Here is a 12944-nt window from a genome sequence, read left to right as displayed (position 1 = left end):
GCCATATAGGGGAATACTGGTTTAGGAAAGTTGAAATCCTGCCTTTTAACCTTGGGAGAGCTGCTTCAACTCTCAGGTGCTCTAGCTTTTTTAATTTATTTCTTTATGTGTAAGATGAGAGGAGGGAATGAAAATCAGTGTTGCTCATAACCTTTAATGTCAAAGGGATTCGGAACATGCTACCCCAAAATATGCCCCTTTGACATATTGATTATTTTGAGCTGAAAGCAGTTGAGAAACCACAGATGCAGGAAGGGCTCTCTGACCTTCCCCCTTTCTACCTAAAAAAACAGGTCATAAAATTTCTCATGAGAAAGGTGCCCTCCCTGCACTGGAAAGAGAACCCTCTTATCACCAGGCACTGGGAGTCGGCACTGAAATGGATCTGTACAAACAACCTACTGAAACAACCCTTATCTTCTGCTGGTTCCCTTGTATATTTCCTAGTCACTGTCCCACGAGTTACTGCCCTGAGCCCCAGCCACTTTGTCTTGTCATGTCTCACAATTTATTGTTCATTGTCTCAAGAGGTATAGAAGTATGTGGATCTCACAGCTTCTTTGGGTCTTCATTTTCCCATCTACATGTAAAAATATTAAATTAAACACGTACGGTTTTCTCCAGTAATCTATCTATGCCAGTTTAATTCTTAGGCCCAGCCAGAGACCCCAGCAGGGTCTTTCCCTACAATGCATACACGTATCTTGAATCTGGGGACTTATTAATATGCCGATGCTGATTCAGAAAGCCTGCAGAGGAGCCTAGAGCTTCTGCCATTCCAACCGACACCCAGGTGGGGCCGCGCTGCTGCCGGGCCAGGGATGGCACTTTGCCTTTTGAAAGGCTAGATGGTGTTTAAAGTCCCTGTGGTGCTTTCATTCTGTGTGATGGGGTTTTGGAGTGGTGGTGGCGGTCCGGAGCTGACGGCCAAGAAGGGATTCTTGAGACATCTTTGGTGCAAAAAGGTGATTTTTATTGAATAAAGCACGGGGACAGGACCCATGGGCAGACAGAGCTGCACTGGGGTTGTGAGGAGTGACTGGTTATATACTATGGAGTCAGGGGACATAAAGTCAAACGGAGGCCTCCTTGAAGGACGTCCTTGAAGGATGTTCACATGCCAGAGAGGACAAAGAAGATACCAGCGGCCTGGCTATGTCAAACTAAAGTTGTTTTTTCTCTAGTAAGGCGTTAATGCTAAGACAGTAGGGCGTTCCTGGAGAAATGTTACACTCTGTATTTGCCTCAAGTATTTGTCAGTGGGCTGCAGGTTATAAGGACATTTAATTTTACCCACCAATTCCTTCTTGCCTTTGTTCCCACCTCACTATGGAGGGGAGGTGACGTTGGGGCTCTAGGAAACCGGAGTCTAGGTTTCTGGAAATTAGAATATTGATAAGATTGCCTTTTTCTTGTAATTTACTAAGACATTTGTAACCTGATGGAGACTGTCCTGCATGGCTGTGATCTCTATCAGTTAACCTTTGGTTTTTCCCTTTCCTTGGTTCTTGGGCAGCCGGGAGTGCCTGAGGAATGTCACGCCCATCCCACCTGGGGGCAGGGAGGTTGTTTGTGGGGTGTCAGTTTGCCTTTTGCTCTCTCCTCATGTTGCCACAGATAGGCCCCCAGGAGACTGAAACCAATCAATGACCTCAAAACTCCTGGATGAGAATGGTTCTGGTGAATGGGAGCCAGGTGCGGCCAGGAGGGCCTGGAACCAGGAGCCGCATGCTCAGGGAGCGAGGTTAGATGCATGAGGCCAGACAGACGGGGCTTTGGCAGACTGAGGGTGTCATGGGGGTGCTGGGTGTTTCAAGGGATAATGGGGGTGCCAGCAAGTGAGAAGCAGATAGAAACAGAGGTAGGATAATGTCTCTTACCTTAAAATTGTGTTGAGTGCCCTGGATACTGCCTGAAATATTTCATGGAATACAGTAATAATGAGGGAGCATAAGCCAAGCTGATACCCCATAAGCCCATTCCCCTCCCCCCCCCACCAACGGGGGGGGCTGCCCAAGAACAAAGAACAAAGAAATAGGAAAAATTTTAATTAAATTTAATCTTATCAATCACATCAATAGCCTAGCCTCCAGAAACCCATAAATTCAGTTTCCCGGAGCCCTACCATCACCCTCCCCTCCATAGTGATGTGGGTAACAAAGGCAGGAAGGAAATGGTAGGTAAAATTAAATTTCCTTATAACCTGCAGCCCATTGACAAATACTTGAGACAGAGTATGACACTCCTCCAAGAATGAGAAGACTCCCTATTGCTTAACATTAATGCTTTGCTAGAGGAAAAAAAGAAACTTAGCTTGACTATTGCCAAGCTAGGCCTCTAGTATCTTAGGAGTCCTCTTTAGCATATGAAAATCCTTTTGGAAACCTCTGTTTTGCTTTACCACCACCCCCCCGCCCAAACTGAATATTATATAATCAGCCACTCACAACCCCAGTGCAGCTCTTTCTGCCCACAAGTCCTGTCCTATGCTTTGTTTAATAATATCACCTTTCTGCACCAAAGATGTCTCAAGAGTTCTTTCTTGGCTGTCAGCTCTGGACCCCCACCACCATTCCAAAACCACATCAATAAGACAAACAAATAGACTGGTGGGTTTGCGTTTGGGGGGCTTTTGGGGGGTACCATTTTACTTGATGGTAAATTCCCATAGGAATTTGGCAAAAACATATTCACCCCAAGTCACAGTGGATGCAGCTGGAAAAATGACCCTGGGATCCCAGTCTCCAACTTGCCATTAATGCCCTCCTCCTCCTCATGCTTGTGGGATGAACAGACCACCGAAAACTGAGGAACCAACCCCATTTCCAGGCCCCTCCCAGACTTTTGATATCCCAAGGTGAAAAATGTCTTCAAAAAATTTTGAAGCCAGAAATTGTGAATTTTTTTGACTACAGGCATTTTAATTACACGTAAACAAAGACCCAGGACTACATAAAAAGAATTACACCAGGAATACACAATCAAAACAAATTTCCAACTAAATGTAGAAAAACTTGTGGGCCAATTGGCTCACCAGATTTCTTCACACATCACCCTTGACTGGGGGGATTTACATGGGAAGAGGAGATTCGAAGTTGAAACAGAAGTCGAGAAATAACTCACATGCTTTTCTTTCCCTCTGTCTTTTGACTTGACAGCACATATGAAGGGGAAACTATTCTACTACAAATATTTCATAAGCTACTCCACCCTTATTACATATACACATACTTATTTAAAATTTGGGGAGAGGTAAACCAATCATTTAGAAGATAAAATTATTCAGTGGAAATAATGGGTGAAATTTTTTTAAGTTTATTTATTTCAGTAATCCCTATGCCCAAAGTGGTGCTTGAACTCACGACCCTGAGATCAAGAGTCACATACTCTTCCAACTGAGCCAGCCAGATGCCCCCGTGAAATTTTTTTAAAGAGAAAGAGGCATAGTCCAAACGTCTATGAGTCTAAACAGCTCCCCCACTCCCACCAGCTTTATATCCCAAAGGCACCAAATATTAAAAGCGACAACAATCCTAGACAACAATCAACAAGAATACTCCTTGATGATATAGCCCCGTTGGATATATTATAACACTGCAAATGGCCAGAGAGACAAATAATTAGAAAACAGCATGTCCAAAGGAAGACTTATGACCTACCAAGTTTATATAAGGAGCCAAAGAGCTGGCAAGAATTACCATTTGGAAATAATACAAACAAACCATCTTCTATATGCATCCCTGCATAAAAGAAGATTCTCTAGGCTGAAAAACAATCTCTGCTTCCAGTTCTCCCACTTGAGCCAAACATCGCCCTGCCGCAGAAAACTGAGTGGAAACCCCCTCCTTCATCTCCGACCGCAGGCCCTGAGGGCCCAGCCCTCCTGTAAGGTAACAAAGCCTCGAAACCAAAGTTAGGAATTAGGGATATGTATTTTTGTTGTTGTTGTTGTTATTTCACTTCTTTTTCTTTATTTCTTGATGTTTCCTTTCTATTTGCAGGTTTGTCTACTCGCTCACTCACAGAAGAAGTCAATATCCTGGGGAAAAAAAAAAGCAAAACAAAAACAACAAACAAACAAACAAACAAACAAACAAAGCAAAGATTGAACTGAGCAGACAGGCCCAGAAAACAGATATCGTTTATTTAAAAATCACAGGTAATCAAAGGGAAATTTGGATTTAAAGTAAGGATGAACCCCAAAGAGTATACCATAATTATCACTTTAAGTCAAAAACTACTTAAAATGAAGGTTCTCAAACACACTTCAAATTTGCGGTTAGTTGACACATTCAAGTTCAATGCTTAGAAGCAATGACAGGTGAGCCCGGTGTGTGGGTTGGGCAATGTTTTGAAGTTATTTCGTGCAGCAATTAGCTCCAGGAGAAATCTCTTCAAAACAACCACCCTGCAAAGTAGCTCAAAGGGGATCTTTTATTTCTGTTCTGGGGTTTGCAAGACCCCCGGGCATTGGAAAGAGCATAATTTCTTTTTCAAACATAAGTAGAATCTATTTACCACAGAAATAAATCATCCAAAGATTTCTTTTTCCAGAATGTTTCGATTTGATTAAATACAGGCGCTAATTTTTTCCTAGCCCAACTGTTTTAGTAGATAAATGTAACCATCAGTTAAGAGTGCGTTCATACTATTTTATTTTCTTTGTGACATGGCCTCCTTTCTAGGATAACTTGTATCTAAAAACAAAAGGGGGGTGGGGGGTGGGTGGGGAAAGTTCACTACTCTTTCAATACTGAGAGTAGGTGTGAATGCGCTCCCAAACCTCCCTGTTTCAAGGAAGCCCTCATTGCAAGTAGGGGCATTTGCTCCATGCATCTTGTAAGTGACTTGATGCATTTTTAACACCTGCCTGCATTACCCCAAGATCTGAGTCTTTCTCTGGCCTGCCCTGAGCCCTGAGACACTTACCGTGGTGGGGACTTCCTTGGTGGCTTCTTGGTACACATGTTGCTCCTCTACCAAGCTGCTGGGGAAATACCCCACGGTTCCCATCTCATCCTCCTGGCCATCTCCATAAACCTGAGTGTCCAGAAGAGTAACAGTTAGGGGAGGGCGGATATGAGCACACTTCTAGAAAACCCACTGGCATCACATTTGTTACTAAGTGCCTTGCTTCCCCCTCTGGGGTGGGGGTGGGGGTGGGGGTAGGGGACTGGGACCCAAATCTGAAGTTCACTCACAGCAACTAAGTCAACCCACGGAAAGCATGTATCTGTTTTTCTGTGGCCTGGTCTTACCAGGCTCACTTAGCATTCCTTTACTTTATGCAATCTTGTGAGCTGCCTGTAAACAAAGTCGATAAATTTCGTAAAAAGTGAGTAGGCATTTTGACTCTAAAGGACTGTCACTTCTCAGTTGTTAAAAATTCAAATGCACAGATCCTTGAGTGAATTTAAGAATTAATCCTTCATTACTTGAGAATCTATCTGTGAGGCTGCAGACGAGGAACAGGAAATCAGTCCTGCTTCGTCCCTCCCTGGGGCCCACCCCTGCATATTTGCGCCGAAGAAAGCAGATTCTCTGGAATTGAAGCGGGTGTGAAAGCTTCCTTTAAAATATTGAAGCCGAGACTGACTGCCAACACGCATGCGTTTTACTTGGCAAATCCGCTCAAACATTTTTGAGTTTCAAACCCTTTGAGGCATTCAAGCCCTGTGCGGTTAGCTGGTCCTTGCCAAAACATCACGTACGCCTACATTTGGCTTTGTTACGGAATTGTCTTTGTTTCTTCGACATGCGATAAAAGCAAATATCTGTGAATTTGTGCACTTGTCTGCCATCTCTCCATTGTTCTAAGGAGCTAGTTTTAAACATTACAATGCATTGAAGGTAAGTCCCAGAGAAAAAGTTAAGAGCACCGTATGTCAAGATGTATGTGTATTTGTAAGAATCTCCTCTTACACTGCCAGCCCAAAATTCTCCAGCTCCATTTTCTTTTACCAGCTTTGAGTAAACATAAATCTGCTGCCCTTTTTTAACATTAATGAACCTACAGTCGGGGGCATTGAAATCTTCTTGAGCTCTGGCCAGAGAAATAGTATCTGGAAGAAAAACAAAAACAAGAACAAAAACATTGCAATGACTACATTTTCGTCTCCTGGAATTTATAACAGTAAAAAGGCCAAGCTTATCAGAAAACTTGGAAATCAGAGTGATTAATAACTCCCGGCTCACAGCTCCTGTTTAGTTCAAGAAGAGTAATCTATCCAAGGTATTAAAGCTATATCCAACAGAATCTTAACCAAGTAAATTCACCAAAGGTACAGACCAGGAGAAACAATGCTAACACACACGTCAGAGAAGATTCACTAAGAGCCCTATTAGATTTCATGCTGTTAGTGGATTTTTTTTTTCAATTATATAATGGAAAGATAATGAAAGGCATAAGAAAAGTCCTTACACACACACTCGTCATCTGCACACAGCTTCTTGGAAGCAAGTCTGTCCATAAATATTCCGTGCACGGCACATATGGCCACAAGACCGGGGAGAGAAAGTAATAAGAGTCTTGCCATCTTCCCTTTTTGCTGTTTTTGCTATCGTTCTTTAACTAGAAGTGGAAACTGACTGCAGTGGTTCCTGTCTTTTATGTGGAAGCCAGACATTTGGGCAAGTCCCCCCGGCCAATGGGAAGGTGCCCACCGTTCCTTCCTCTGCTTTCATAACATCTCCTGGGCTCCAGGAGCTATTTTGCATCTGGTTTTCCAAAGAGACTCAAAAGCTGTGTCCTTCTTTATACACAAATGATATCCAAAAATGGTCCACCATTGCTTTAGCTGTGGCATATCACATCAGCAAGGCATTGTGCAAAGAACTATGAGAATTTTCAATTGTTTAAAACAATTTTTTTAGCTCAAGTCTCATATTCTCTCAACTTATAAGCAAAGATGTACTGACTCTGAGAAATCTGCTGAAAATGTGAGATCTATATCCTTAGTACACATATTTTCATTGGAACAAATCCAATTAATAAACACCTTTATGGGGCACCTGGGTGGCTCAGTCAGTTAAGTGTCTGTCTTTGGCTTAGGTCATGATCTCGCGGTTTTGTGAGTTTGAGCCCCGCATCAGGCTCTGTGCTGACAGATTCTGCTCGGAGCCTGCTTCAGATTCTGGGTCTCCCCCTCTCTCTCTACCCCTCCCCCTGCTTACACTCTGTTTCTCTCTCCTCGAAAATAAATAAACACTAAAAAAAATTAAAAATAAGCACCTGGATTCATATAATAGATAAACTGAGGATGCTTAAGTTTACAAATCATTTATGATAGGATTCTCGGAAGTCACATCTGTCCTGGGGCAGACATGGTTTGTAACACATGAGCTGTTATCACATCTAGACCCTACGATTGGGGAAAGGAAGGGATAGGCGGGATGGAAAGAAAGGAACAGTCTCTTTTTTCCTCTCTGAGATCTCTGAAATTCAGTCTCAAAATGCTCATGGATAGAGAAAGGAGAAAGCAAGAGGTTTCCGTTATGGCCCTTCTCCCTGCTTCCGGGAATCTTTCCCATGGAAAGAGGGGCACTACTAGAAATCGCCAGAGTTGAAGTGCCAATACACAGCTCCATCTACTCAACAACTATTTCCTGAACACCTACTGTGTGCCAGGCACTGTTCTAGGCACTAGAGATATAGCAGTGAATAAAAAAGGCCCTGGCCCCAAGGATTTACTTTCTCTTAGGAGAGACAGATTTTAGGTAACTGCTTTTTATAGTGTTTGGGGCTGGTATCTCTTTCATAAGGTGCACCCCACCTCCATTGTTTCTAGAACAGAGGTCCCTGTCAGGATGCCCTGTCCAACTTGGCTGGTGATGAGATCTCAGAGCAGAACCTCCTCCTCCCTCCCTCCAAAGATGAAGGACAAGCATTCAACTTACAAAATAGTTTTGTACAAAACTGGGGATAAACTGGTAAAGCAAAAATACTCATAGTATAATAAAAGGGTTTTCTTCGGGGGTGGGTGTGTATGCATGTGTGTGTGTTATTATCAGGGGGCGATCTTTTCTACAGCTGGCCCAGATTTGGAAGCTTGTTTAATTCAGCGTCTTCATTGTAGATGAAGCAACCGCGGCCCAGCAGAGGCCAGAGTCGCCTGTCTTAACCACCCCATCTAAAGCTTCCCCAGCAGGACTGTGTCCAGAGCTGTCTCCATTCATCCACTGTCACATTAGAATGGAGGTGTTACATTCCTCATTTCCTGTTTTACTTCGAGGAAAGGATGAGTTAGAAATCATTTCTGAAAGCAGACTGCCAGGGCACTTTTCCTTCCTATAATCTAGGGGCCTAAAAGGGTCTCTGGGAAAACTAAAGCATTGATTAAATCTTCTTAATCCCGATCGGGCAGCTGTTTTCCAGACCGTTACAGTCTCAAGGCAGCCCTCAACAGGAGAGTTAAAAGACAATTGCCATTTAAGAGGCACTTAACAGAAATGGGGGCTGCACAAACTCAGATTGCCGCACCGTGAACAAGCCGCCGCAAAGCGGAGGGAAACGTTGAATAAAGCCACAACCAAGCTATCGCAACAACTTAGCAAACCAAGGCTGATGCGAACACAAAGCCATTATTGGCTATTGGAAGGTTAGAGAAGTAAAGAAAAGAGATGTCAAGCCTGCTGAGTGCATACTGGGTAGGCCTGAGATGTCCTAGCATTCTGTAGTGGGCAGAGATGGGATGGAAATCGCAGTTTTGCTTGCACATGGGAAGTTAAACTTACAATAACTCAGCGATCAGTTGTACCTGGAGGCACGCTCAAGGCGCACAGATACCCGGGGTCCGGAGACGTGATCTGTCCTGAGCGTGCTTACTTTCTTTGGATTTTCAGATGTATTCTCCGAGCATTTAATCCCCAGATGACATTCTCCTGCTTTAGTTACTAAATTAGTTCTCAACCTGGAGTTCTTAAAATGGAGGCTCTGGCTGCTTCAAGGTCTAAAAATAGGCTTGGGTGGTGGATAGGGTGGAAGCCGCCTCTTTGCTGTGACCTACAAGACCCTGGATGATCTGGGCCCTCTGCCCCCCTGAAGTCACTCCCTGTCACTCTCTCCCTTGATTGCTCTGTTCCGGCCACACCAGCTGCTCTGTCTTTTGAAAGTGCAAAGCTCGTGTCTACTTCAGACCCTGCTGAGCTTATGGCCGGAGAAGCTTTCCCTCCACATATGGGCACTCGGGTCTCTGGACAATATGTCTCCTCACAGAGACCAGTTTCACAAATCCATTCTTGCCATTCTCCAACCCAATCAGTCCATCATGCGACTGTGGTACATTCTCATCACTTACCACTACCTGACATGCCTTGTCTATTCACGTGATGGCACTTGTTCCCCAGATACCACAATGAAAGTTCCAGGAAGTGGGGACCTTGTCTATCTTGCCCATCGCTCTATCATTAGCACCCAGAAAAATCCTCGGTACTCAAAAATAGGTATTCATTGAATGAATGCATGACCCTCCTGAAATTGTATGCTTTTATTTTTGTTTTTCCCGGGGAAAGCCCTTCGGTTTTATTACATTTCAAAAGAGGTTCGGGGCGCCTGGGTGTCTCAGTCAGTTAACCGTCTGAGTCTTGGTTTTCGCTCAGGTCATGATCTCACTGTTTTGTGGGTTTGAGCCCCGTGTCGGGCTCTGCGCTGACAGTGTGGAACCTGTTTGGGATTCTCTCTCTCTCCCTCTCTCTGCTCCTACCCCACTCACACTGTCTCTGTCTCTCTCTCAAAATAAAGAAATAAAAAAACCAAAAGAGGTTCATAGGATGCTTTTGTAGTATTTTGGAGCCCCTAATGGCAGAGAAACATTGAATTATTTTAATAAAAGTAAAGGAGAATTAGATCAAGCCCTTGAATGAGATTTTCTGTAGTTTCCATCCTGCCGGAGTTTTTGTTCATTGGTTTTTTAATTGAGTTGCATTAATGGTAAAAATAGGGGTGCCTGTGTGGCTCAGTTAGATAAGCATCTGACTCTTGATCTCAGCTCAGGTCACGATCTCCTCATTCATAGCACCCAAAAATTAAGACTCACTGAGTAAATTAGGACAGAGACTCTGGGGTTTTGCCACCAAAGCATGGTCCCCAGACTGGCACCTTCAGCATTGTGTTACAAAGCCCCTCAGACCCCACTCCAGTCCTGCCAGATCAATGTACAGCTTAACACGCCTCGCAAGTGATTTGCAGAAACATGAAAGTTTGAGAAGTACTGCTCAAGGGCAAATCAATTACAGCACAAATTTTAAGCCAGGGCTTCACATTCCTCATCAGATATTTGCTGGCTACAATATTTCCAAGGGATAAAATATTTGCTAAATAACCACACAGAAAATACTTTAAGCTTTAAAGTTAAAAAACATGAACATCTTACAACACTTTCCAGTTTTTACCCCATCTTCTACTTATCAATATGCTGCTTTTGAAAAATACAATTTGAACTAATGATCTAATCATTACAACCTACTTCATAAAGGTAGAAATCTGCTTTGTTCGTTCTTAGCTCATGTTGGAATCACTCAGGGCCCTTAAACAATATTGATGACTGGGTTTCATGCACAGAGATTGGGATTTAATTGATATGGGGTGTAGATGAGGCATCAGCATTTGGAAATGTTTCCTGGATGATTCGGATATGCAGTCAAAGTTGAAAATTAACCTTGAAGTTTAGACCCACATTAGCCGGGCACAACATCTACTTCCTCCCAAACTCCTGGCAACTCCCACAGATGGCAAGGGAAGGAAGGGCAGAAGATCCCAGCTTGATCAAATCAGCTTCAAAGTACAGTTGGCTCCTTTTTTCTTCCCCTTCTTCCCTCTTGAAGTCTTGCTTACCAGAGTTTGGCTACATTCGGGGAGATTTAAGCGAATAAGTAAATGCATGGAGGTTAATGGGAGCAGAGAAAGAGGTACAAATAAGGAGAGGAGGAAGCCCAGAATAAACTTGGAGTTGCTGGACTGCAAATAGAGGTACTACTGTAAATTCATTTTTAATATTGTATAGATATATTGTATAGCTAATATTGTACAGACATAGCTATAGCTAATATTGTATAGATACAGCTGAAATTAGTCTCTACATACAATTAAGATCATGAAAGATTACACACAGGCTGAGGAACAGACAAGAGACTGAAGAGACCCAATTACATATCACATGATCCTGGTTGGAATCTTGGGGCATTTTGGGGACATCAGGAAAATGTGGATCAGATGGGACACTGGATTTCCTGATCTTGCTGGTCATACAGTAGTTATGTAGCGGGGTGGTCTTGTACTTATGAAATACACAGAAGTGTTAAGGGGTAACAAGGAGTCAAGGTAGCACACTCCTAAATGGTTCAGGTACGTTTATGGGAGCCGTGTACTATTTCTGCAATTTTTATATGAATTGGAAATTATATCAAAATAAAAAGCTTTTGAAAGTAATCAGAGGTCACTCCTGCACTCAAAATCTTCTGACAGAACGTGTCCACAGACTTGCATGTAAATGTTCATAAGCTTTTATTTCTAGCAGCCCCAAATTAAAAAGAACCCAAAGCCCATCCACTGGTAGAACTGCTGATGCACGCAATGGAGATGAACTTCAAAAGCATTGTAGACAGGGCACAATTATAGTGATACAAAGCAGATCAGTGGTTGCCTATGGTCAGGGATGGGGCTGGGGGCTGGGGAATAGATCGACTGCAAAGGGAGCCTTTGTTTACGAGGGGTGACAGAATCCTCTGTATCTTATCACACAACTGTATACAATTGTCAAAACTCATCAAACTGGGTCACTCCTCAAAACTCATTAGAAATGGGTGAATTTTAGTGTCTGTAAATAACTCAATTAAAAAAAATCTGAGTTCCCCATTTCATAGCTTAAGCGAGTCCTTAAAAAGTCCTACATATTCCCCTTACTCTCACCTCACTCCAGCCACCTTGACCTTTCTACTTTCTCTCATACAGACACTCAAAGCAGGGGCCATCTGTGAAACCTTTTCTGAGACAAGATACGGACAGTCACAGAGAATAAGGAGTTAGAAATTAGTAGCAATTGGCATTGCTCTAACAACCAGAAGTATGGTCTTATCTAGTAATTCATTGTTCGTACATTTTATAAAAGTACATGAACTTGACAACTAAGTTAAAGTTATTCAAGTAAGAGTCAGATTCTAAATGTAGCCGCTTTAAGAATAAAAACGATTTTCCTTTTTCCTCCTTATGTACGCACAAGAGTGATGGGATAAAAACCTACATGTCTAAAAGCAGACTTCCTGTAAGTATACAAATTCTAACTTTTGTTCAGGGTAATAGTGAGAAACACACACACAAAAAATCAAGTGTCACTTTAATGTGTGCTGTATGTGCAAAAAATTGTTCACTTTTAAAGATGCCCATGGTTCTACTAGCAGGGGACTGAATCATAACCCTAGGTATGAATCAAAAGCTAAAGAAAATGACCTTTGCTATTAAAGAATTAAAAACTGGTGTTTGAGAATTACGAGGTATCAAGATTAGAACTGGCAACCCTTTACAAGTCAGCCCACGTGTCTTAAAAAATATTATAGATTGCAACTTCTTTCCCTTGGAGGTCTTTCAATGAAGAGGTTAGATTATTAGCCAAGCAGGTATTCCTTCAGAACAATTCCACATCAAGAGGATGAGAACATAAAATAAGAAGTTCGAAGACAGCATTCCCTTTCCCTCTCTCTTCCTGGAAAACAGAAGTACAGTTACTCCGAAATGACCTTTATTCAATTAAATGCTGAATGAAAAGCTTTGTGAAATGCCTACTAACTGCAAAAACAAACAAAAAAAACAATGCTCATTTATTTGAAGAGCACAAACTTCAAATTTAGATCCTGCCCAGGTCTCATTTTCTGCTAACACCCAGGGCAAAAATTTTTTTTTAAAGTCTATTGAGACCGAGAGAATCCCAAGCAAGTTCTGTGCTGTCAGTTGC

The 12944-nt window shown here is 42.6% G+C and overlaps 1 protein-coding gene across 1 annotated transcript; it reads right to left on the bottom strand.

The window, feature by feature from the left end:
• Positions 1–2918: 2918 nt before the first annotated feature.
• On the bottom strand, positions 2919–6536 carry OTOR (otoraplin). Its single transcript, XM_015063256.3, has 4 exons — positions 6422–6536; positions 5923–6062; positions 4930–5040; positions 2919–4039 (listed from the first exon to the last, which is right to left on the bottom strand). The coding sequence occupies exons 1-4, from the start codon at positions 6534–6536 to the stop codon at positions 4016–4018; spliced, it is 390 nt and encodes a 129-aa protein (XP_014918742.1). The 3' UTR covers positions 2919–4015.
• Positions 6537–12944: the final 6408 nt, after the last annotated feature.

Source organism: Acinonyx jubatus, chromosome A3, assembly GCF_027475565.1.
Source record: "Acinonyx jubatus isolate Ajub_Pintada_27869175 chromosome A3, VMU_Ajub_asm_v1.0, whole genome shotgun sequence".
Classification (NCBI taxonomy): Eukaryota; Metazoa; Chordata; class Mammalia; order Carnivora; family Felidae; genus Acinonyx; species Acinonyx jubatus.
Note: the sequence above shows the minus strand (reverse complement) of the source record. Positions and strands in the feature narration are given on the sequence as shown.